This window comes from Babylonia areolata, chromosome 5 (assembly GCF_041734735.1).
Source record: "Babylonia areolata isolate BAREFJ2019XMU chromosome 5, ASM4173473v1, whole genome shotgun sequence".
Taxonomy (NCBI): domain Eukaryota; kingdom Metazoa; phylum Mollusca; class Gastropoda; order Neogastropoda; family Buccinidae; genus Babylonia; species Babylonia areolata.
The window spans coordinates 31,649,574-31,675,996 of record NC_134880.1 but is presented as its reverse complement, the minus strand read 5'-3'; the positions used below and the strand labels follow the sequence as shown (position 1 = coordinate 31,675,996).

Below are 26,423 nucleotides of genomic sequence, written 5' to 3'. Positions count from 1 at the left end.
ACACACACACAAAATCTTGCCCTCAAGAGACAGCTGAGCACTTTCTCTCGCATCAAATTAATTGATTACCATTTGCACAGCAAGTTTACAGAAGTAAATACCAAGATCCTGAAAACAGAAACCAACATTTCCAGGAGATAAATCAAAGAGGCTCTAAGTCAAGCAAAAACATTGATCTTTGAGCAGAAAGCTTTAAAAGGACCTGCTTACCAAACAGCAATAAGCACTTATACAATATGATATATGATATATGTTTCAAGTCCTTTAATGTATGTAACAACAAATGGCCTGACAGTTTACTACACTGACACATTGGTATCATAAAATGGTTGCATGTGGAACATCGCACCATGTGTCGGTCAAATGTGTCAAACAACAACAGTAACATGTACAAAATTTTCTGTTGCATGAAGCAGTATCACCAAAAAAAGTCCCTATTTTCATACTACCACCTAATTAAAAGTGTTAAACAAAGAATGCAGCTAGAACATGATAAGATTGCTACAGGCACCAAAAGTAGCTGACCTGACTGAGGAAATGCTTAGCAGCTGACAGACTTGTATCATGACCACCAAAACTTGTTGTGTATATATATATATATATATATATATATATATATATATATATATATATATATATATATATATATATATTCAATGCTTTAACATGACAAATCCAGTTTCAGTTTCTCAAGGAAGCATCACTTCATTCAGACAAATCCATATACACTACACCACATCTGCTTGGCTGATGTCTGACCAGCAACATAACCCAACGTGCTTAGTCAGGCCTTAAGTGCATATATTTGTGTGTCATGTATTGCATGATATCAGTGGTGTTATGCAGTACCTGTCTGCTATAAATTTGCTCTGAGCTGAACACAACCATTCTACTTGAAGAAACTGAAAAGTTCCCTTTTCATAGCAGTATGACTAGATCGTTCGCTAGTTAAAATAAAATCAAAAAGCATTAATTTGATGTGAGTTCACTCATTATTCCCGTGGCTGTTTTGATACCATTTAGGGAGTCTGATTCTCAGCCCAGAACAGTCCACTTGGGATGGACTTGTTTTTGTGCTACTCTGGGTCTGAAGGAGCCATTCTCATGAAACAGAAGATGAGATGATGAAGGGAAAAAGAAGTAGAAGTAAATGAAGACAGAGAAGATGGAGAAGAAGACAGCAAAGAAGACAGAGAATATGGAGGTAAGACTGAGAGGAAGACAAAGAAAAATAAAAAGTAGAAGAAAAGGAAGGTGAGGAAGAAGACAAAGAAACAGAGGAAGAAGAAAATGGACAACGGAGAAGAAGGCAATGGAGAAGAAGAAAGGTAAGTAGAAGTAGATGGAGAAGAAGGTGGCGGAGAATAGGAGCAAGATGGAGAAGATGACGCAGATGAAGAGGAAGAAGATGGAGACAAAGAGGGCAGAGAAGCAGAAGGAGAGGAAGAAGAGTATGATGTATACTTTCTGTTGTATGATTGTATCAGGATTGATTTTGGGTGTGCATATGTATGTACAGATGTTTGTAAAACAAAACCAGGTGCTTTTTTATTCAACCCATTCGGTGCCTACAAGACATTCACTGACGTCCTGCATCTATTCCAGTGTTTCCTTCATGGGAGTTTGGTTCAATGAACACAAACAGAATCTGAACTGTTAGTTTAATGTATATGCATTATCAACATATTAACTAAATGAGCAAATGTCAGGTGGACGACCCCTTTCTTCTCGATAATGTTTCGCTATCTGGATTTTGTCCAACGCACCTGAAAAGTGGGCTTGTGTGATCCGCAAAAAGAGTGTGGAAACTTTGTCCAGCTAAGACAGTGGTCTTAGTCAACCAATATGCACTACTTTGCAGGTTGTGCAGATGATTATGTATTGTAATAACGATGAGAGATGCATCTATCTTGTCTGATGATTTGTTAGAACTCGAAGGTGATGACGACAACAGTGTGAAAATGACAGCAATGTTTGATGCTTTGTCCAGTCTATCTATCCAATAAAACATCAATTTTGAAAACAATGACAATGACTAACAGAAAGGGTGCAGTACTTTCGCACAATCTGAGAAGGGGTGGAGAGAGAGTGGAGTGGTGTAAGACAATAGGTCAAAGGCTAGAGAGACGGCGTGGGAGAAAGAGGCACGGCCATGATGTTAGTAACCTGTCCTTCAAACTGTTCATCTGGCAGGACCTGGACAACAGCCAATAAACCACTATTTTCATGAAACCCAGGGCTGATAGACAATTGAAGGAATGATGTGTTTTGATTTTTTCACACTTTTTGTCACAGATCAGTTGACTGATTCCAGTAGAGTAGACAAACCACATTTACAGCAGACACTTTACCAGCTCAATTGCAACCAGGATGAAGTAGGTATCATCAGAGTGCTTCTCCGCTCTTAGGTGTAAAAAAAAAAAAAAAAAAAAAAAAAAAAAGAAGCTTGACTGCCCAGTTTCTGAGATGAATGACTTTTTATCTTGAAAGAAAACTCATTAATCACTGTTGGGACAGACATTCACTTACATGTTCGTAAGTGTATTGATTGTTTTCATAAACACATAACCTGTTTTATTTTCTTCTACGGGTATCGTCGGACTACAAGCATGCTATTTCCAGTTGTAATTTGCTTTTCTTTTTGTATGTTATTCTATATAGGTGGAGACAGACTTTTTTGATGTACAAAAATTAACATCACTTTGAAATGACTGAATAATCTACAATCAAAACAATGGGAAAAAAGCTCACATTCAGAATCCATATTCATTTTCTGTCACAAAAACATCTACTCTTCTTCTGTATTTCTAATAGTTTTTGTACTAGAATTCTTTAAAATTCATTTCCCCTGAATCCTCCAAGTTCCTGGCAAGGGGAGAGCTTTTTTTCACCAAATTACCTGGCACTAAATGGGTTAAAGCTTTAAAAACAAATTATCAATGCAGTGGACTTTTGTCTCTTTTGGGTGAAATGGAGCAGATGTGGTTGTGTGAATGGAGGTGTGCCATGCAGATGACCTGTGAGAAAGAGGGGAACATGTCAAGCGCATGTGGCACATCACATTGTGTACCTATCAGAGTGTATTTCTTCATCAGAATTTCGCCAGAGGACAACACAAATGTTGCAATGGGTTCTTTTTCAGAGCACCAGGAGCTTGCTGCACACAGGATCTCAGTTTATCATCTCATCTGTATGACTAGATGCTTAGTTTGATTTTCCAGTCAAACATGAGAGAAAGGGTGAGACTTGGATTCAAACCCAGACCCTCATGGACACTGAACTGGCAGATAAATGTCTTAACCCTTTGAACAATTTGCAATTTTTGCACACACAAAAAAAGTCACCAACCTCAAAAAAAAAAAAAAAAAAAAAAAGGAAAGAAAAGAAAAAACACCAAAAAACAAAACAAAAAAATCTAAATTAAAATAATGCTCACAGTATATAAAAACAATATCTCTTTGTGAAGGAAAATCAATGGAGAATACAGTCATCATATGTTCACTGTTGAGATGATGAGATAATTCTCAATCAGGGGAAGATAACTAAGATTTTTCGGGAAAAAAATACATAATATTTTGAAAAAAGAAGAGGTAGGTAGAAATGGTGTTAAAATATAAGCAAACATATTAGATACAAACATATTAGATACAACAAGCAAATGCAATTATGTTGTTTTCCTCCACTATCATGTTGTTCTAAACATAAACAGTATACATGAACATTCACACACACATACACCCTCCAGTCCACACACCCACAAACACTATCAAACGATATTACAAAACAAGAGCACACTGTAAACAATACTTCGGCTCAAAGGTGGAGGAGTGTTTTATAGTAAATGAAAACCTAACAATGAAGGTTTCAAGCTGCAATATTGGGATTTTTCTACACCCACTTCCACATGATCTTGCCCCCTGAGTGTATGTCAGGGGTAAGACAGGGTTGCATTCTCAGTCCTCTTCTGTTTTCTCTTTTTCTATCTGAACTACAAAATGCATTGATTAATGACGACACAAGAGGAATTGATGCATTTTCAGATCAAAATTTAATGGGAATTCTTCTTTTGATGTATGCAGATGATATCGTACTGGTTTCTGATTCAGTGACTGATCTCCAGAAGAAAATTAAATGTCTTGAACAATATTGTCGTAGATGGGGCCTTAACTCTCTCCAAACGAAGGAATGCATGAGCATTCCTACATAAAATGTATTCGGTTTCAGATGACGGAATGGAATAGCATTTTCAAGAAATAAAAATTCATCACGCGCTGTACACGTGATTTTGTGATTAGCCAAGCAGAGTGTGCTATTCTGGGTCACTCCACAATCGAATGGTATGATTGGCCAGCCTGACATGTGTGGCCTGTCTCGCACACACGCTGACAAAGTCACTGACCGGTCGTCTGCTCGCGTGCCAGCCTGTTAGCAAAGCGGGCTCTTCTCAAAATGTTGTGAAGCGAACAAGGCAGCGACGGCAACGTTTTAGGGTTGCCGAAGTACTTGAAATGCTACAAACTGAAGGGTTGGCATTGAAGAGGTGGATGATGACGAAGAAGAAAGTGAATTTAATGCAGAAAGTGAGCATGGGTATGGTGATTCGGGGTGAAAAATTGGCAGTATTTTCTACATATGGCAAAACTGTAAAAATAAGATGAGAAATTTGATTTTTTTTTTATATATATGTAATAGCTCAACACATAATAAACCAGGTCTGAAAGTTTCATTTTCTTACTCTGTATTTTGTATTTTTTGTAATTTTTTTCCAAACCCTTACAAATGGGCCGTCTGTGGGGAAAAGCAAGGGAGAAAACTTGTTGTCCCGAGTGAGTTAAAGTGAATATGGATAAGACAAAGGTAGTTGTTTTCAAGAACGGTGGTTTTCTTACAGATTATGAAAAGTGGTTTTATGCTGGTAAACAGATCAAAGTTGAACCCAGTTACAATTACTTGGGAGTAATTTTTTCTGTCACATTAACCCCTATGTTGCCTATATGATGAGATAACCTGTCAGGGCAAGCATGTATGCTTTGATGCCACAATGACGAGATAACTCGTCATCGAAATATTCCGACTTTTCCCTGGTTTGCACTCAGTTCGCTGACAAAAATACTGGTAGCTTTAGGTTGGAGAATCTTTCAAGATTCTATTCACAGCTAGAAACACCATCTACGTCTCGAGGCAGTCCTTTATTTGAATGTTTTGGTTGGGTTACTGGCCACAGTGTTTGCCTGACTCCTCTCCTTGCTCGCTCAACAAAATGTCGGACTGATGCCGTGCTCAAGACATGCGATCGTGGTGAACTAAATCAACCAAGATTGCTTTCTTTAGCTGATGCTCAGAAAGAATTGAAGCCTAAATTTGAAGAACACAGTGATGAACATTTATAGGATGATTTGATAGAAAATAAAGGGAGCAATCAAGAGAGTGGCCAAGAATACGACTATCAGTAAGTGATGCTGGCTGTACAGCTGTAGCAGACGACAGAAAGTGACCGAATTATTAGCAGGACACAGTGTGAGCGATTTTCTTGGCACTCGGCCAACGCAGTCTGATGAGAACTGGATAAAGTGACTGTGTGAGAGGGATGAAGAGGATGGGGGTTGGAGACTGAGGGGGCATGGCCTCACATCCCTATTATCACTTAGAGAAGTCACAATGCATTGTATATCTGTCTCTTTTTTCCAAATTTTTTATTGTGGTTGTTCTAGTATGATTTTGTGTGTGCAGATACTCATTTGTCCAGAAAAAATATTTTAGTGCAAATTACCTGACTGATGTTTGTAATGAACAAGCTGAAAATGTGACAAAAAAGAAAACACTGATTTCAAAACAACAGCATGTCACTGAAAATTTTTAAAATGGGAAAACATCATGTGTTTTGTATTCTTTATTCATTTATCTTTCAGAAAATATATACTTTTATGGGTCTTTCTCCAATAACAAAGAGCACAGAATTTTTTGAAAATTATACCCGTTTTTTGTGAAAAAAAACCCTGCAAATAGATTTCAGTTAAATCTTAATTTCCTGGCAGCTAAAGGGTTAAATTGGTCCAAATGTGTTGATAATCTTTCAGGAAAGGCACTCAGAGCCGTAGCAGGGATTAAAAGACTGTATTTCAAGTTACAATGTGTGTGAGCTGATACTATTTTCAAAATCTTTGATGTCAAAATCAAACCAATTTTGTTGTATGGCTCCGAGATATGGGGTTTCCAGCACTATGAAGCCATCGAAAAGCTACAAATAAAACTATGTCAAATGATTTTGGGTGTGGGTAGAGATGTTAAAAATAACATTGCCATTGGAGAGTGTGGTCAGTTTCCAATTTATGTTGATGCTTATATAATATAAAAGCTTATCAAATATTGGTGTAGACTTATTAATTCATCCCAAGACCGATACCCAAAACAATGTTATGATATGTTACTATGCAAGATTACAATGGAAGACACAACTGGGCAACTCAAGTATGGACTATATTGTGTAAATTTGGATTTGGGTATGTATGGGCAATGCAAGATGTGGGTAATATTGAGTATTTTCAAAGGATCTTCAAGGACAGACTAGAAGATGATTTTCGCCAATGCTGGCATGACTCTGTTGTGAAAGAAGGTGACTACTGTTTATATCATCCAGAAATTATAAGAGCTAGTTACATTGGTGAGTTAGACAATCATGAGCATCGTTGCGTTCTGTGTCTGATTAAGTCAAATCGTCTATTACTTGATAGAATCCCTCATTTTGGTAATCGTATGTCAGATCCAATTTGTAAGTATTGTAATTTGAATAGTATTGAAGATCTTGTACATTTTCTTTTTGTTTGCCCCAAATACGCAGCGCTTCGTAAAAGATATATACCACTTTATTATCACCATTTTCCATCATCTTTTAAAGTTCAATTGCTATGTAGAAACCTGAGTGGAAAGTTAGCCTTCAAGGTTGCTATGTACATTGTGAATCTTTGAAACTCAGAATCAACACTTAATGTTTGATGTCTGTATGCTCTACTTGTGCTGCTTATACCATGTGGAATTTCACTTCTCCTATCCATACGGGCCAGATGGCATGAAAAGACTGCATTAAAATGATCGTTATTGTTATTGCTATTGTTAATATCAAATAATATTTCAAAACAAGAGCTCACTGTAAACAATGCTTCGGCTCAAAGGTGGAGGACGGTGTTATAGTAAATGAAACCCTAACAATGAAGGTTTCAAGCTGCAATATTGGGGGTTTTCTACACCCATTTCCATATAATGTTGCCCCCTATCTGAAAATGTACTTGATAGCATGTTTTCATCATCAGGATAACCAGAATCACTTTAACTGATCTGCAACATTACTTTCTTTTTCTGTCATGTTTTCGTACTTGCTGTTGTTGATGTTGTGCAGAAAATGAAACAAAATTATTGCCACCTCTTCTGTACTGTACATCCTGACAGCCATCTTGACACATGCAACAACTTTTTGCCTAAAAACAAACAAAAAAACCGGCATCAAAATCAAGCCCAACTTCCTGAGATATTGCATCAAACATGCATCATGGCAGCTGCCATTTGCATGGAAGTAAGCAAATGAGACGACTGGCTGGACTGTTGATAACGCAGTTAACCCTAAAACGTGGATAATCTGCGCTCGAGAGTGAAAGGCTTAACCATTCTGCCACCTTCCTTCTGACACAACATAATACACAAGGAGAGTCCTTTACTACATTTTACATGCTCTTGGCATGCCAGAATTTACCAGTACACTTTTGAATTGATATTCTGCTCATGTAAGAGTGCTGAATGGATTCACTATGACTCATAGTCTGTCAGGAGAAACGGTCCACCTTTCACACACCCCCCCCCCCCCCCCCCCCCCAAATAAATTTTTCATATGTATTTTTTTAGAGTGTATAGATCACGAAAAATCATGTTAACATAAAAAATCTTGGGGCTTAATTTTGAAGGGTACCCATCTCAGGTGCCGCAGCTGCTTTTCATCGGTCCAAAACCTTCCATAAATTTGGTGATCACCTGTGTCATTGTTATTTGAGCTACGAGAATTTCCTTTATGTTTTTGTTGACAGTAATGCCTTCTGCACCATATGCAACAATCAGAACGACAATATATGCAATAAAGTGACCGCAGTGAAGCTACGTATGTACCCACCGTCTGTCACACGTTGCGAACTGTGAATTTGCCTAAATGTTTGCAATAAACTGTCTCTCTAGAAAACTGTGCAACATATTTGAAACAAAGTACACTACAGTTTCAAAGAACAGTCTTGTGATTCTTTTGAGCTAAGCCACATGACCATGGGCCTATTCTGCTGTCCTCTGCCACAGGTTTATCTCCCCTACCCCCTATTTGGCTTCAATGCCAATTTAATTCTTTACAAATTCATACTGGTCTTTTTTATTGAAAAAAAAACACGTTTATGTGCACTTTCCACGTGTGAGCACATGTGTGTGTGTGTGTGTGTGTGTGTTTTCTTTATGAAACGAAAGACTCTATAGTATAGTGAAAGATTACATGGGGAAAGTGTTTCAAGCGGTGCAGAACCACAAGGGTGAAGCATGAAAGTATTATTGTGAATTTTGAGCCATGTCGAATAAACGTTCTGACATTATTACCATTAATCCGGCAAAGAAGACGACATTGGACTGCTACCCTGTGATCCATCACCCAGTCACCGAGTACAAGACAGTCCAGGAGAGAGGTTGGACAAGAGTACGTTATCACTACGTTTGGTCTTGGGGTTTGTATGAAAGCCTAGCCGATCGTCTGGAACCAACCTGACCAGTACAAGAAGCATATCATTCTGATCGGTACATTCCACCTTGCCTGTGCATACCTCAAGATGCTTGGAAAAAAGCTGGATGGTTCTGGTTTCGGAGATATCCTTGTGGAGGCAGGCCCGATCTCTTCTGGTTCTCTGCAAGGGGTGCCGTCTGGCAAACATTATGAATGAGCATTGTTCTGCCATAAGACAATGCTTGAGAGTCTAGAACGCTCAGTGCTGGAAAGATATCTTGAAATCAGAGATGAAGACACGTCATTTCCGACACTGTCAGAAGACAGCATGATCAAACTCCAGCCAGCCTCATGTTTCTTCTCAAAAGAGACGTTGACTGAGCTTCAGCAAGATGAAGCTTTCGCCAGTTTTATGGTAGAGTACGAACAGTTCAGAGATAGAGTCAGAGAAGGAGCCTTTGGACCAACTGTACAATTTTGGTTGTCGTACATCGATCATGTATGGCTTGTTCTTGCGCTCCTTGAGGCTGTCAAAATCAACAACTTCCTGCTCTTCTTCAGTTTTGATGGACAAAACTACACACGCTACCTGACCTTCTTCTCAGTCTTCTTGGCAAACATTGACTTGTCACATTCTGGAGCCAAGGAGATGCTGCAGAGAGGTGCTTTCAGCGTGGCAAGGTCCTTCGTTCCTGGCAATCGCTATGCAGTGGACAAGACCATGGAAGAAACGTTCATGAAGCACACCAAAAGCCAAGGAGGAGCTGGCGGAGGTGGCGCTGGTCTCACGGGACTGCTGTCCAACCAGGAGGCCTACCACAGATGGGTCAGGACAACCCATGAGAGGTCAAAGTATCTTCATGCAACTCTCAACATGGCTGGCATGGCACAAGGTGATGAGGTTGGCAGCAGACATCGTGACTTGTGTCCTTCTGAGAGACTGAAGAGCGAAAGCAACGTCATGAGGACTCAGGATGCAATCAAAAGTTTCATCGACCCTTTCTGTGAGGAAGCCTCGGTCAAACTCATCACCTTGTCATCTGGAGCATCTGTCCCAGCTGGCATTCAGCATGATGTGTTGAGGGCAGAAAAAAAACTGGTAAAGCCGCGAAGGAGACGTTCATCACGCAGAGACTGATGGCAAATGACCATTTCTTTGAACCAGTCAAGCGGCTAAACCTGAAAACGATGGCATCGTTGAACAAAACCGTCCACATGAAGACTACCAAGAAGAAGGTTGTGGAATACAAACAACAAGGGAACATTGCCTTTCAACTCCTTCTGAAGGCACAGGAAGCAGGTGTTCAACTCGATCTGAAACAGTTGATGATATACCGACTTACTCCTGTACCTTACAGTATTGCCACTGCTGACAATTTCCTTGCCAAGACCGACAAAGCAAAAGGGTTCAACTACCTCACCAAAGATATGGAAGATGCCGCTCTACATCCCCATGATGCGATGTTGGTTGTGATTGATGGCAATGCAGTGTTTCACTGCTTGCAACAGCTTCCTTCCAATTTCATGGAGATCAACCAGAAGATATTTGACATGCTGCCAAAGGGAATGGACATGGTGTTCAGTACAGACATGTACAAAACGGACTCAATCAGAGCGATGGAAAGGAAAAGGAGAGGCACTAGCGATAATATAATCGTGAAAGGAGAAAGCACCAAGCATCCTGCAGACTGGAAGACGTTTCTGTCAAACAACGAAAATAAGAAGCAGCTCACCCAAGTATTACTCGACGTTTGGAGCAAAGATGAGAATGCGCCAAAATTCCAGGGACAGAAAAGCCATGTTGATATGTGAGGGAGAAACCTTCCTGCTGCAATCGGCAGATGAGCTGAAGACAACAAGGATGCCAATCGCAACGCTCAAATCCACACAAGAAGAGACGGATTCTAGAGTTGCCCTCTACTGTACGTACGCTGAACGGAATGGCTACAGGTTCGTCTGCGTCAAGAGTCCCGACTCGGACATGTTCTTCATTCTCCTGCACTTCGCTCTGCAGCTGAAGGATGTGGTGATTCTGTTCAACACAGGAATGGGGCACAAACAGCGGCTCATCAACGTCACTGATATCGCAAAAGCATACAGGCAGCAGCACTGCACCACCCTCCTGGCTCTTCATGCTTATACCGGCTGCGACACAAGTGCGTTCAAGGGCACTGGGAAAATAAAACCCATCAAAGTTCTTCAGCAGAATCCAAGATCTGTGAAAACAACTGCCCGCCTTGGAGATATATGGGCCATCGCTGAAGAAGTCAAAGCCGATCTTGAGACCTTCACCTGTGTACGGCAGACATCATTTCACCAGTATCAATGACCTCTGACACCAGCCACTCAAGGAGAGATGTGGAGATGAGCCACTGAATGCAAACCACAACGTTTATATGGCAAGCATGCCTCCGTGCAAACAAACTCTTCAAGAGCACATCAAACGGAGCAACTATCAAGTTGCCATTTGGAAAAGGGCTCTTGAACCCATTTCTGGTGTTCCAGCAGCAAGCAATGGACATGGATGGATCGACGTTGATGGCACCTGGGAACCAATGTGGTCCGCAGAAGACGTCATCCTGCCCGCAGATATGGTTGACTTCCTTGTGGACTTTCCAGACTGACGACGAAGAAGAAGCTGTCATATCCTACGTATCAGAAGAGTCGCTTTCTACTTATGCCGAGGGAAGTGACTCAGAATGATGATAGGGGGTAAGGGAGATAAACCAGTGACAGCACACACACACACACACACATACACACACACATGTGCTCACACACATACACACACACTTGTGCACAGTTTTTCTAGAGAGACAGTTTATTGCGAACATTTAGGCAGATTCACAGTTCGCAACGTGTGACAGATGGTGGGTACACACGTAGCTTCACTGCGGTCACTTTATTGCATATATTGTCTTTCTGATTATGGCGTATCGTGTAGAAGGCATTACCGTCAACAAAAACATAAAGGAAATTCTTGTAGCTCAAAAAACAAAGACACAGGTGATCACCAAATTTATGGAAGGTTTTTGGACCGACGAAAAGCAGCTGCGGCACCTGAGATGGGTACCCTTCAAAATTAAGCCAGAAGGGACAGTGAGTCCCAAGATTTTTTATGTTAACATGATTTTTCGTGATCTATACACTCTAAAGCACCAAAAAATACATATGAAAAATTTATTAGGGAGGGGGGTGAAAGGTGGACCATTTCTCCTGACCGAGTATCACCCAAGGCTATGCCGCATGCATGTCGTTCAATACCATTTCACTGCATGATAGTTGGCAGGATATGGTATCATGCAACAGCTACTGCCTGCCACCATTTCATGATATAAATGTGTCATCATCCAATCTGGCCTAGAAAGTGTTTTTTTTAATTTTTTTATTTGTAAATAGCAGAATCAGAGAACAATTTCCATGCTCTGAACTTTTCTTTTTATCTTACAGCTATGTTGGTTGTGTGAGAGCATGTGTGTGACTGAGAAGATGAGACTGACAGGAAAAAAGTGGGCAGTAACCACTGACCTTTGCAAGGATGATCCATACTGCATCTCGGATGTCAGCCATACGCTTCACAGAGTTGATATAGTTCAGCAGTTTGCCCACTCCTGAACGCACATCCTGAAGGCACCTGCATCCATGACAAACAACCTCAAGCCACATGAACCTTATAACAATTAAAGTAACATCTTCTACACCAAATAAATACTAGTACAAATAGATCTGCTGTCATATGACTGGATAAGCTGGTGGCAGCACTTTTTGTATTCAGGCAAGTTCTTGGTCGATAATCCTTTTTTGGGGGCTCACTTTGTTTTCACAAGTGAGTCTATGTAATAACCAGGTGTTTCAGTTGTCTGTGTGATCCTGTGTGCCCATGTATGTCCGTGTGTTTTTTTATGTTGAGACTTTTCACTTAAAGTGATATCATACATGTCATATGTGTGTGTGTGTGTGTGTGCACGCGCGTGTGCACATGAGTAATAAAAGAAAAACTAATCATAATCATCTTTCTCTTCGTTTGTAGGCTGTGACTCCCATGTTCACTCATGTGTACATGAGTGGGCTTTTACCTTTTACATGTATGACTATTTTTACCCCACCATGTAGGCAAACATACTCCGTTTTCAGGGGATGTGCATGCTGGGTATGTTCTTGTTTCCATAACCTACTGAACACTGACATAGATTACAGGATCTTTAACATGTGTATTTAATCATCTGCTTGCCTATACACACGAAGGGGGTTCAGGCACAATCAGGTCTGCACATATATTGACTTGGGAGATTGGAAAAATCTCCACCATTTACCCACCAGGCGCCGTTACTGAGATTCGAACCCACGACCCTCAGATTAAAAGTCCAACGCTTAACCACTCGGCTATTGCGCCCATCATAATCATAATAATATTAATAATTGAATTTATAAAGTGCCTTTAAATGTACAACATGCTCAATTGCGCTATCAATACCAACATTTAAAACATGTATTTAAATGCTAAAATCAAATAACTCTCTCACACACACACATACAGTCATCACAGACTATACACACTCATCATACATATCACATGAAAATGCTTAAATAATGCAATATCATAATACTTAAAAACCCTATCACAATACTTAAAAATTACTCCTGATATCACAATACACAAAAACCATATGCAAACCAAATGCAAACTTTAAAAGCAGTCACACCCTCCCCCTTCCCCACAACACATGACCATACACAAACAGCCACTCATCTGATGTTGAAACAGGTGTTGTTAACTCACTCGGGACGACAAGTTTTCTACCTTGCTTTTCCCCACAGACGGCCCATTTGTAAGGGTTTGAACAAAAATTACAAAAAATACAAAATACAGAGTAACAAAATGAAACTTTCAGAACTGGTTTATTACTTGTTGAGCTGTTACATACATATAAAAAAAAAAATCACATTTCTCATCTTATTTTTACAGTTTTGCCATTATGTAGAAAATAATGCCAATTTTTCACCCCGAATCACCATACCCATGCTCGCTTTCTGCACTAAATTCACTTTCTTCTTCATCATCATTCACCTCTTCAATGTCCGACCCTTCAGTTTGTAGCATTTCAAGTACTTCGGCAAAACTATAACGTTGCTGTCGCTGCCTTGTTCGCTCCAAAACATTTTGAGAAGAACCCACTTTGCTAACAGGCTGCCACGCGAGCAGGCAACTGATCAGTGACTTTGTCAGCGTGTGTGCGAGACAGGCCACACATGACAGGCTGGCCAATCATACCATTCGGTTGTGGAGTGACCCAGAATAGCGCACTCTACTTGGCTAATCACAAAATCATGAGTACAGCGTGTGATGGATTTTTATTTTTGGAAAATGCTACTCCATTCCGTCATCCGAATACATTTTATGCAGAAATGCTCACGTATTCCATCATCCGGAGAGAGTTAAAAAGGCAGAAACAAAGAGAGTGACCCCTGGTATTCACACGAGGGGAAGTCTTCCAGGTTATCAGGATTTCCAGATCATGAATGTTTAATTTCATTTACTCTCCAGTTTATTTTTTGTTTTGCATCGAGATCCACAAAAATGTAATTAGATCATTTCCACTTTGTTGCCAGAATGAGTGGTGGAAAGAGAGTTTGACATTCTATTTCTTGTCCGCAGTTAAAAGTAAAGAATGAGAAATGGACAGAACACACAGAATGACAAAAACTACACCACTGATGGGTGAACTGCATATAAATATTTTAAAGATGGCATTGATTTAATTGGAATGGACATTCTGAAATTTGTAGTCGGAGGTGCTTCTGATGGCAGCCATCTTGCCTGAAGTCCATCACTGTTGCAATTATTCTGCAAACATCAGGCCTTTATCTAAAAACATCAGGACTTTATCTCAAACATCAGGCCTTTATCTCAATCTATTGACCTTGCTCGTTAAAAACCCGGCAGTCAGTGAATAGTTCAGCTCCTTCACCTCTGCCATGTTCCAATAAATCGTAGAGGCAACGTGGTGACTCCGCTGAAACTGAAAGTGCATTTGACTCCATGAAAGTTAAAGAACTGAAAGAGTATTTAAAAAAAAAAAAGAATGGACAGCTGATAAGTGGCACAAAAGTTTAACTTGTTCATCTTGCAAAAAATTTGTTGCGGAACCAGAAACAAGAATGCGAAGTCAAGTCAGTTTCTGCTGTCACAGAGACATTTCTGTTAACAGTGACATCAACCCCCGCACATTTCAACAACTGAAGAGAAAAGTATCGCTACTGTGTGTGACCTATTCATTCAGAATCTATATACATTCCAGCCATTTCATGTTGTTGTTACATAGTATGAATGAGAGAGAGAGAGAGAGAGAACAAGAACAAGAACAAGAACAAAACTTTAATCTCCAGGCCTCTGGCCCCTAGAAAGAGGTCAAAAGTACACAATATGGTGATCACGCAGCGACAACAAAATGTAAAATATGTACTAACTTAAACCTGTAGAACAAAAGTGCTTCTTGTGCATAGTAAATTAATTCTAACTTTCATCATTGTTGTCACAGAATTCCTGTCGTATCTTCAGGGCATTAAATATATAAATGCAGAGTTTACGAATACTGTAAACAGAACCATTCTTCAGCAAGTGAACATACGATTCACCTTCAGAGTTCAGATGTTTTTGCCGCAGGTTACTGTAAAGGACATAATTGTTTATAAAATGGTTTTCATCTTCGATCACATTACAACATTAACATGCGTAATTTGAATTACATTTGAATGTTCTTCTAGAAAATGATCCATTCATTGGGAGCAAACCAAGCCGTAATTTTACCAAACAGTCCCTAAAACACTTTTTATCCACAAAGTCAAAATATTGCTCACACTGAAAACCAGTTTTAAACAGTCTGTAGTTATGATATATATCTTTAGACGTTACTGACTCGTCCCACTCCTGCATAAATATATCTTTCATTCTTTGCTTAAATAATGACAAAAATGTTTGTTCACAACCAACGCCTTGTTGCAACAAGACATATCTAAACCCAAGTCTAAATAAAGTATTTTTTACTAAAGACACCCAGCATTTTTTTCCCCTTTCATCTAAGTTAAACAACATCAAATATGCCTGTCTGGGTAATCGGTGCATATTCATATTCAGCAACCTTAACCAGTACTTGATACACCCTGTTGCACTATTTATATACAGTGGATAACGGCCTAATTCGCTGTATGCAAACTTGTTTGGTACTCTAAGTGGTATGTTCAAAAAACGTTTACATGCAAAGGAATGAACCTTCTCAATATTATCAACTCTGTTAAGACCCCACATCTCAGAAGTGTACAAAAGAATGGGTTGTACCTGAGCATCAAATATTTTGAAAAAACATCCTTTGGAAATATCATTCAGCTTCGTTATATATTTTATACAGTCAATGCATGCATGTTTGCCTTTTGCTGCTAAAATCCCTACTCCTTTGTTTATACTCATTTTTGTCGTAAAAACAAACCCTAGATAATTATATTCATTCACTACTTCTAGAGCATTTCCATCAAGATTCTACTTTTCAAATCTTCCTAAAAAGCCACCTTTTCAAGAGAGCGTGTGTGCGTGCGTGCATGCGTGTGTGCGTGTGTGTGTGTGTGTGCCTTCTAAAAACAGATTTCAAACTTGAGAAAATGGCCAGTGCTATTCAAATGAATTTGATATTTTTATGGCTTTTCTATCTCATTATTTCTTTTTTTTTTTTTTTTTTTTTTATTGGATTAGCTTTAATATACATCATTGTGGACATAAGAGTGGTGGACCTGAACATGGAAATCTGTGGGGAGAAGTGTGGTGAAGTTAGCGCAGAAATTCGTGGGGAGAAGAGTGGTGGAGTTGTGCATGGAATCTGATTAAAAATCATAATAATCAAGACTGATTCAAGTGTGTTTCATCACAGTTGCATAGATGATTTACTGAAAGTAAATACTGATTTCATCTTATGGTGTAGCACTCATGTATGTGTGCATTCAGAAATCATACATCATTTCAAGTGACATGCATTGATAAGTCTTCTCTTGACTCCCATACATTCAGACACACCAGTCTGGTACACACCATCAGCTGGCCTGTTTATCCAAAATGCATTTGTCTATACTTTCACCAGGTACAAATTTGTATTTCTTTTACAGAAACCTGTAAGTTCCTATATTTAACAACTGGCCAAAGGATTAACACACACATACCTGCTTTCTCTTTGATGCCATCTTTTTTTAGAAACTGGTAGTGCTGTAAATTCTTTGTGTAAATATTAGTCTTTGTTTACATTTGCATGCCCAACCTCCCCTTTTTTATTTCCTGTATTTCTTTTTCAAACTGGTTTATTGCTTGTTGTCAAATTTGTACAAGCAAATATGGATTGTTAAAAATGCAGGGTAAACAGGTCTGAATCAAAAACACAGACAGACATGAAGAAAATCACTTTGATAACTAAATGATGTAAGGCGCTTTGAGCAGAATTGGTGCTGGATATCGTGCCACAGAAAAACTATGTATTATTATTATTATAGTATAGTTATATATTTCATAATTTGATCCCCCCCCAAAAAGTTGATAATGTTCATAAACAGTTGCAATATTTGGTCACATCAGTAAGAAAAAAAATACCAGGAGCATTCAAACTCTACAATTCCCAAGAAGAAAGCTTTTAAGGAAATCTTCATACACAGATGATAATCTGACTGTGTTATACAGTTTGTCCACACCTTTTATCCTTTTGAATCAATCCACTCTCAACTAACAAACACACACTCTATCTCTTTTTCATACAACGTTTACAAATTGACAGCCACTACCGTAACCCCCCTTCAGCCGAAATAATGTCATTTTATGTCTTCAAGGCCCTCACAAGTCATCTTCCACTGTGTCATCAGTTTCAGACTGGTGTATAAAGGGAAGCAGAGCTGTCAGATCATTACATACTTCCAAATTTGTGAAACTGAACATTTCATGTTTCCACTTAAATCTGTTAAAACTGCTGTCAGCAGCACTGGTTTCCATGGCTGATGCAGAAGCAGCAGTGATATCTTCTTGGACTTGCACATCTGACAGCTGTGACAAAAGAAAAAAAAAAGAAAATATAATTGTAGCTCAAATTTTATGATATTTATTTTAGTTACACATTTTCAGTCATAACTCCATATAACCCCCAAAATGTATCAGACCTATTCACTGTATCATGCATGTGCAGAATCTCAAGCCAGCAAGTTGTTTAAATTTGGAACAAAAAGTATGCCTTATCTGTGTGTGTGTGTGTGTGTGTGTGTGTGTGTGTGTGTGTGTGTGTGTGTTTGTATACATGTGTGTGTGTGTGTGTGTGTGTGTGTGTGTGTGTGTGTAAACATTCACATTGCCTGTGGAAGTAGCAAGGCTCTCACTGTCTCAGCATCATTGTTATAGCACTTTCTGAAAATGTGCAAGCATTTCCACTTAAAAGAAGTATGCACTGACAAATGTTGTATACTGACATTGCTTTGTAATTGTAGTATTTGTTTCAGGGGCACACCAATCAGTTCTATACTATGTGTCAGAGATGCATATATCTGTGCTGAATTATTACAGCAAAGAATGTGACCAAAAAATTATTTCCAGTTGAATGACACAGCATTGGTCACTGGAAGTTGAAACAAGACTGGCCAGCTGATGCACTGTAATTCTCCCTTTTAAATGTTAAAGTGTGTTTTTGGATTCATACATTAGGAAGATAAGTGTGTGAGAAATGAAGACAGTTTAATTATCCCCCTTTGAGAAAACAGACCCAAAACATTCTTAGGCTTGGATGTTGAACTGAAACAAATATATTTTCAAACATAAAAAATTGATGCACAATTCAAAATGTCACATACCGTGCTTGTTTTGAAGACCTTGTTCGTAAAAATTGAAGGAATATCACCAGGCTGTGTTCCTTTTCCTTTCACAAAGTGATTCTGAGCTCGCAACACTCTCTGCAATCCGTTCATGGCTGGTATTCGTTGCGATGTCACCTTTTTTCTTTTGAAGTTCGAACAGCACACACAGTACTTCTTTCCACCCATTTTCCCCAGACCTATTGTGAAGCAGTAACACAAGTACAACTGACAAACTCACAACTTTCACTTTTAGAGAACCAGAACGTCCCATGAATTCTCTTTCCGTTTTGATCAAGGGCAAATTACTAATTTTTTTTCTAACGAACAAGGTCTACAGGCATATTTTGTGGGAGAAGCACATCCAATCCACCAATCATAATTTTGAAAAAAGAACTGGACTATATATATATATAATAGTACTGGTATGTCTGCAAGTACTGGTAGCTCCCTGCCCCCTTTCAGGTCTAATTTATACCTTTTCATGAGCCCTTGGATCAACATTGATAATCTTATTCTTGATGATATATTATGTAAGAAAGCTGCTAAATTTTATTCTGAGAAAGATTTGTAAATAGGTCTCATCAGTTACTGCATAATGTCCATGAACAACAATTTGATTCAACATTTTCAAAGAAATCTCCTTCACTCATGGTCCAGCCAGTTACTCATATGTTGCACCATGCATGCATGTATTATTTTTTCTTGAGTATACTGATAGTTCAGAAGTCAACTTCCACCATTGTTTAGAGAGAAATCTTTTTTTTTCTTCTTTTTTTAAAAATATTATTATTATTCAGAAATTATAATACTGAGCATTCACTTTCACATAATCTGACAATGAGCAGCCTTTGTATTTTTCAGTATCAACCTTGATCAGACAGAAAGGTGGTAACAGACCTTCAGTGTTGGAAAATGCATAAACAAAAACAACTGGATTTGTCCAGAGCAATTATCATGTATATTAGCCTGAAAATGCATTCAATAATTTGGTTCAATTTATCACATCTGAAAAGTTGGTATAAAACAGGGAATGTTTGAAACTTTGATATACCAATATTCTGATTGCAACACAAGAAATGCAGATCAATGTGGGCAGCTCAATTTCCAGCACACAACTCTGGATTTGACAAACACTCGTTTCTCATTGTGATTAAAAATATGATTTGGATTGTTTAGTATGGCAAAGTAACCACTTACCCCCCTCTCCCCTCCCCTTTCCATCGATCATTGGTGCTATCATTTTTTGTTGTTGTTGTGCAGCAGGAATCATGCATGAGCCAAAATGGCTTTGTCCTTGCTTGCTGTTATTCAATTTTGGTTCAAGAAGATCATTAATAGGGTGGCAAGGTACAATACTGCAGAAGAGCATGTCATTTAAACAAGAAGGATCAGAATACAGTGACATCTGTGGAATGAACATTTTGCTGGAGATGAAGGCAATTCTGTAATCACCCGGCTGGATCCAATTATCATCTATGGATATTAATAGGTCAAACTTATCAGTGTGAGTGGCAATGTTCATGTTTGTGGGGAAGCAGGTATCATAGAATGGTGGAGAACAGACATTATGATGCATTACAAATTGAAGTAGTTCATGAAAATCCACTTCCAACTCTTAAAGCCAGTCACTTACATCACAATACACAAAAAACGTACGTTTCAAAGTACAAAATTTTAAAGCAGTCACACCCTTCCCCTCCTCCCCACAATATATCACCGTACACAGAATAAAAGAAATAAGAACTCATTTGCATGCATCATGCGAGGTGAAGTTAAAGAAAGTGCATCTTTAAATCAAGTTTTTTCTGAGGGACAAAGGTAGGGAGTTCCTGATAGTGGGGTCAAAGATAGAGAAAGATTTTTTGCCAAAGGTATCATGGGAGAACTGAGAAACTGTCAGAAGAGAGGTATCAAATGAAAGCAGAAACCTAGAACCATAATATAGATGGAGAAGATCTGAAACATACTGTGGCATATTGTTGTGATTGAGGCACTGAAAGCGGGGTGAGCACTGCTTATGAAAGAGAGCAGATGTGTCTGCGAGACCTCAGCTAAAAATAAGAAATTTTAGCTAATTATGTCCAGTCAGTCGTCAGCTATGCCGGTCAATTAACAGTGTGTTCAATTGCTGAACCCCACACACTGAAATAATTACATAATTATCATCCAGTTGCAACCTTTTTTTCAGAAGAAAGTATCAGCTGTTTTGCCGTAGTTCTCAGTGGAAGTCGCCATTGCTCAGCTTATGTTTGTATCAATGCCATGAAAGTCTAAGAGAAGCACAAAGCGAACGTCAACTTCACACTCTGGCTTAAGCAGTACAGATTCTTCCGTTCTAGTCTCATCAATGCCGGCAAGTGCGAAGAAAGTGAAAATCTTTGAGTACAAACCAAGAGAGGACATGGCAGCGATGGAAGATAGCCAAAGTAACGAAAATGACTCCAAAGACGTTTTCTCCTGGAGTCAATGTGACCTCACATTCATTTTGAAAGACAAAGTGTCACCAACAAGGCTATTGTGTGGAAACTGTGTGTGACCACGGCTGCGAGCGAAAAGTTGTCCGGGACAGTGGAATAACTATGATTGCTAGTCTTTAATCTGCAGACTGAAAATAATTGCCTCAAGACAGAGGAGAAGCAGGTGAAGGAGAGAGAGGAGGAACTGAGGAGGTAAACTTGTTGAAATTCAGTTTACGGCGGAGCTGGCAGACGAAGTAGTGAGGGTTTGTCGACCTGTACTTGACACAACAAACTGCAGACTTTTGGTGAGAACAAAGGTGCCAGTGAAGACCATGAAGAGATAGCAGCCGACTGCGAACACAAGGTGCTAGCACTTTTTAAGGACAAACTAAAAGTAACCGTTGATTCTAAGGATATAGAGGCATTTCATCGGGTAGGTCCAAGAAGAAAAGAGGGCAGCCGAGACAACAGCAAAAAAGCACCATGTGTCACTATTGAGCAGTTCAATTCCAGACGGGTCCGAGACACTAATTTTGGAAGCCAAAAAGAATGTGAGACAGTTAAATAGTACACTGTGAAAACAAGACCACGTAACACTTTTAAAATGTAATGTATTACGAGTGAAGTCCATGAAGTCAGCAGTACATACGTGTTGATCCATTGTTGGCAGTTTCCCTGTAATACATCCACTGCAATGGCAGCAAGGGCAGTGCGCAAGGAAGGATGAAATTCTGCATCACACACACACATATACATCTGTACACAAAATATACAAAGGTATGCATATTATAATATCCATGTGCATACTTTTTTTCTGAATACAGATTATCATTACTGGTTGATCCCACTGACTTGTCACTCCACCACAAAAACAACAACAAACAAAAGGCAAAACCTTCATGGCTCACGTGTGATTCATGCAATGGTAATATAGCGCCTATCCTCGGTTGGTGACCAAGCTCTAAGCGCTTTACAAACACAGGGTCAATTGCACAGCAGGCTGCCTACCTGGGTTGAGCTGACTGACTGCTGCCATTGGGTGCTCATCAATCAGATTTAATGCATGCACACATATACACACAGACAGACATGTAACATTTTACGAATATGACTGTTTTGTTAATGCAATGTGGGCAGCAATACTCCATTTCCAGGGTGTGCACGCTGGGTATGTTCTTGTTTCAATAACCCACTGAAAGCTGACACTGATTACAGGATTTTAACATGCGTATTTGACCTTCTGCGTGCCTATACACATGAAGGGGGTTCAGGCACAAGCTACACAACAACAAAACTGATAACGCCAACAGTGGAGGAGAGGGGAGGGGAAGATGGGGGTGAACAGCTGGATGAAGTACACAGACATAACAATCAAAATCATATTTTTGCTCACCATGTTGGTTTTTTGTGTTTTATTGTGGGTTTTTTTTTACTTTTTTTTTTTTCAACCTCTCCCCAACCACAGATACACTTACACACAAACACACAAGCACACATGCAGGCACATACACATGTGCATGCACTTTGGGTATTGATAGAAAAGTGAACATCTTTTTGCTTCAGAAAACACGGAGTTTTTGCTCTGTTGAGTGGAGTGTTCAAATTAACAGAAAGTTCATGATCCACACACACACACACACACACACATACACACACACACACACACACACACAAAAGATTCAAACTGCTGAGATGTCTGTGAGCTCTAGAGCAAGCTCAGAGAATGACCTGGAAAACCCAGTGAGAAATGGTACCCGCAGCAATGTCCGTCTTGTAGTTCTCATTAATGGAAAAGAGAGAGAAACGTTTGTGACAAGACCTATCCCCGTGGTATTCAAGGCCCCGGAGTGGGCAAAAATAGTTATCCTCATCTTCTCTGACTAAAATATCAGATGAGGGTCTGATCCTCAGCAAAAAAAAGCACCTCTGGGTCCTGGTTCATAACTAAAAACTCTGGAAGGAAACAAAGTGATAGAGCCATCTCTGTGGAAGGCCATGTCCAGAGGCAATCCACTAAGACCATGTTTGTCATTCCTATGTCAACCTGTGGCCAGCAAGTGGAGAAAAGCAGTCTTGAGGGTGAGTAAGTCAAAAGTTATGGTGGCCAAAGTCTCAAATGGTTCCTAGCTGCCTGATAACGTTGCAGATAGCAGACCCATACCCATTAGCTGATAAGACTCAAGGAGCAGTGCAACAGAAAGCTGGCAAGCTGCATGTTAGAAGGATTGGTAGGGGGGACATCATTAGCCGTACACCACTCCAACCATTTTGTCCCACGAATGTCATACAAAGACTAAGTCCCTGTACTCCTGTCCCCTGAAGCTAAGGACTGAAGGTCTGAGGATGCTAACCGAGAGGTCGAAGACTTCAATTCCAAAGAAGGCAATTTGTGCCGCAGAGCAGTCATGCATACTGGTGAAGCAAATGAGGTTCTGAATGAGGAACCCCTGAACGGGGCTGTCACAGCAGATGTGTTCTGACTTTGAAACATTTGTCAGAGCCAGCATGTCTGGGTACCAAGGTTGAGCCGGCCATCCGGGCACAATGAGAATAAGCTGTGCATGTGGACATTCCAACTGGCCTTTCCAAACCAACTTGAACAGGATCAGAAAGGGAGAAAACACATCGGCAATCAGGTTGCTCCAGTCTAGAGACAGAGTGTCCACTGCCCAAGCTTCTGGGTCTGAGACTGGTGAGGCATAAATCAGGAGTCTTTTGTTGGACCTCGTGACAAAGTGGTCCACGATGGGTCAAAACCACAATTTCCACACACCTTGAAAGGTGTCTTTGTCTAGGGTCTATTCTGTGTGGAGGACACTCCTGGACCTGCTATGTATCTCACTTAGAGCCCGGTGCCCTTGTGGCACAAACTGAGGAGAGCCTCGGTTTGCAGGGAGATGTCCACACACATGCGCACACACACACACACACATCTTTTTCACAAAAGACGCTACTGTCATGTTGTCCATGAACAACCAAATGGTCTTGCTGGCGGCCTCCCTCAAGTAGTGAAGGAGAGCCATGGGAACTTCTTCGAGTTCCAAACCACTGATGTGTCCCCAGCATTCCTCTGGGGACCAAGTCCCCACCACATGAAGCGAGTCCATGTGAGCTTCCCATCCCACCAAGGATGCATCTGTAAAGAACACCACTTGAAGCTGAACTGAGGATGTGGAAATATGCATCCTTCAGGCCCATTGAACAGTCACTTGAATATGTGCCTGTGTGCCCTTCTTAAGTTTGACCCTGGGAAGGAATGTGTTGAGGGGGGGGGGGGGGGGGACAAGTCCAGGATCAGTTGCCATCCTCCAGAGACCTTTGGAATCAAACAGGTGGCCATAAAACCCCAGACCCAGGTCTCAAATAAAATCAAATTATGGTACTTAGAGCCTCACCAACCACTAAGGCCAGCTCAAGGCTATCACCATGTTAATACCTACTTTAAGCCAAGGATAAAAAATTTACAATAAAAACTAGTCACCGCTTTAAGCTTTCCGCTCATCACGAAACAAATTCTTCAGAGAAACTGCCGTGTAATATCTGTGTCTAACATCATGCAGATCCCAACAGTCAAGGAGCACGTGTTTCATGGTGAGAGGCTCATCACAGGGAATACATCGAGGGGCCTCCTCCCCCTTCAACAAGTAAGAATGAGTAAAAAAAAAAGTGTGCCCCGCATGCAGTCTGCACAGCACAGACTCCTCCTTTCTATTCTTCACCACCAATGTGAGGGTCTCTTTTAGGTCTGGACAGATTTGGAACAGCTTGTTGTCCATCTGGGTGTTCCACTCCTCTTGCCAAAGATCCTTAACATAAGTGTTCACCTTCTGCTTCATGTCTGTATATGGTACAAAGGCTCCTGATAGTTCTTTCTTTACAGCGTTCTTGGCCAGCTGGTCTGCCCTTTCATTACCATGAATACCAACATGGCCGGGAACCCAGGCCAACACAACATTATATCCTTTCTTTGTTACAAGAGTAAAAACATTGTAGAATTCCAGCAGTTTGGGATGAGTGAGATTCCTGCAGGCAATCGCCTCCAGGGCTGACAAGTAGTCAGAAAAGATCATGAATCTCTTTTGTTTTGAAGAGAGAGCCATTTTTACCGCCAGAACCAGTGCGGTCAGTTCCACAGTGTACACTGAACTGTCAGTAAGATGTGTTCCGTTAAGGGACTAGTCAGGAAAGGCAGGACCGAACGCAGAAGCAGTGACTCCGTCCCCCAACTTGGAACTGTCAGTGAAGATTTTTTGGAAAGTGGGGGATTTGTGGCAGAGTTCCAAAAAGTAAGTTCTGTAGGCCAGTGAACTGGTGGATTCTTTACGGTACAAGGCCTGATGAAATTGGACCTCAGGTGTTTTAAAGGTCCATGGTGGGCTGTCGGGGAACTTGGATAAGTCTGAGATGCCACCGACATCCAGATCAGCATTTTCTATGTGTGGCTGAATGCGGAGTCCAAGTGGAGGGATACAGTTTGGGTTGTCTTCAAATTTCTTGTTAAGGGGTTGTTGATGATACTATCGTAAGCAGGGTATTTGAGTTCGGAAAACAGTTTCAAGCAGTAATTCAGAGACCCAAGCCTCAGCGTTGTGATACCGCACTTGAAGCAGTGTGATAATTCCATCTCCAAGATGCTCTTCTGCTCCTCTGAGCTGGACACATAAAGAGGAGTGGATTTTAGAGGAGGGCAGTCCTCTGCCCAATGCAACATATACTACATATACTACGAGTACACAAAGTATATATCAAAGAATAAAACAAAGTATAACATGCACATTGACAATAAAATACTCAATAATCACATATACCAAAGACATTTAATAACATATTCAGTTCAGTCATGAAATGTAGCACTCTGAAGTAGAAATATTCAAGTAGATAATTGCATACAACTAAGACATGCATAAGATGAACAGTACACCCAGATGGAAAAGTTCATGTCAGCAGCTGGAAGGGGCAGACCTCCAAAACTTCAACCTCAGTTGCCATAGCACAAGTTGTTGCTGCAATTTGAAATACTGTGTGAAAGGAAAAAGAAGCCAAATAGTTCAGTGCACTGAATTTTGTGTTGCTGATGAATACTTACCTGTTAGTATGCCATTTCATAATTCTGTTACCACTGATGAATACTTGCTTCTTAGTATGCCATTTTCAACTCACTTGTGTAAACAAAGTGAGTCTATGTTATAACCCGGTGTTCAGTTGTATCTGTGTGTGTGTGTGTGTGTGTGTGTGTGTGTGTTAAACAAATTCATTTTCTCTGGAAATACTTTGTCTGCCAAAACCAAATTTGGATCAAACATAGTAGGAAAAAATCTTCACAGCCACACCAATAATAGGTAGTAAGTCTTCCAAAT

The 26,423-nt window shown here is 40.0% G+C and overlaps 1 protein-coding gene across 2 annotated transcripts in view; it reads right to left on the bottom strand.

The window, feature by feature from the left end:
* LOC143282024 (conserved oligomeric Golgi complex subunit 1-like) overlaps window positions 1-26,423 on the bottom strand; it is a 324,386-nt gene that overhangs the window by 177,861 nt on the left and 120,102 nt on the right. For both annotated transcript variants that reach the window (XM_076587450.1, XM_076587449.1), the window contains exons 13-14: window positions 21,716-21,797; window positions 12,269-12,374 (exon numbers count right to left, since the gene is read on the bottom strand). In XM_076587450.1, coding sequence (XP_076443565.1) covers window positions 12,269-12,374; window positions 21,716-21,797 — 188 coding nt within the window. The remainder of the gene's footprint in view (window positions 1-12,268; window positions 12,375-21,715; window positions 21,798-26,423) is intronic.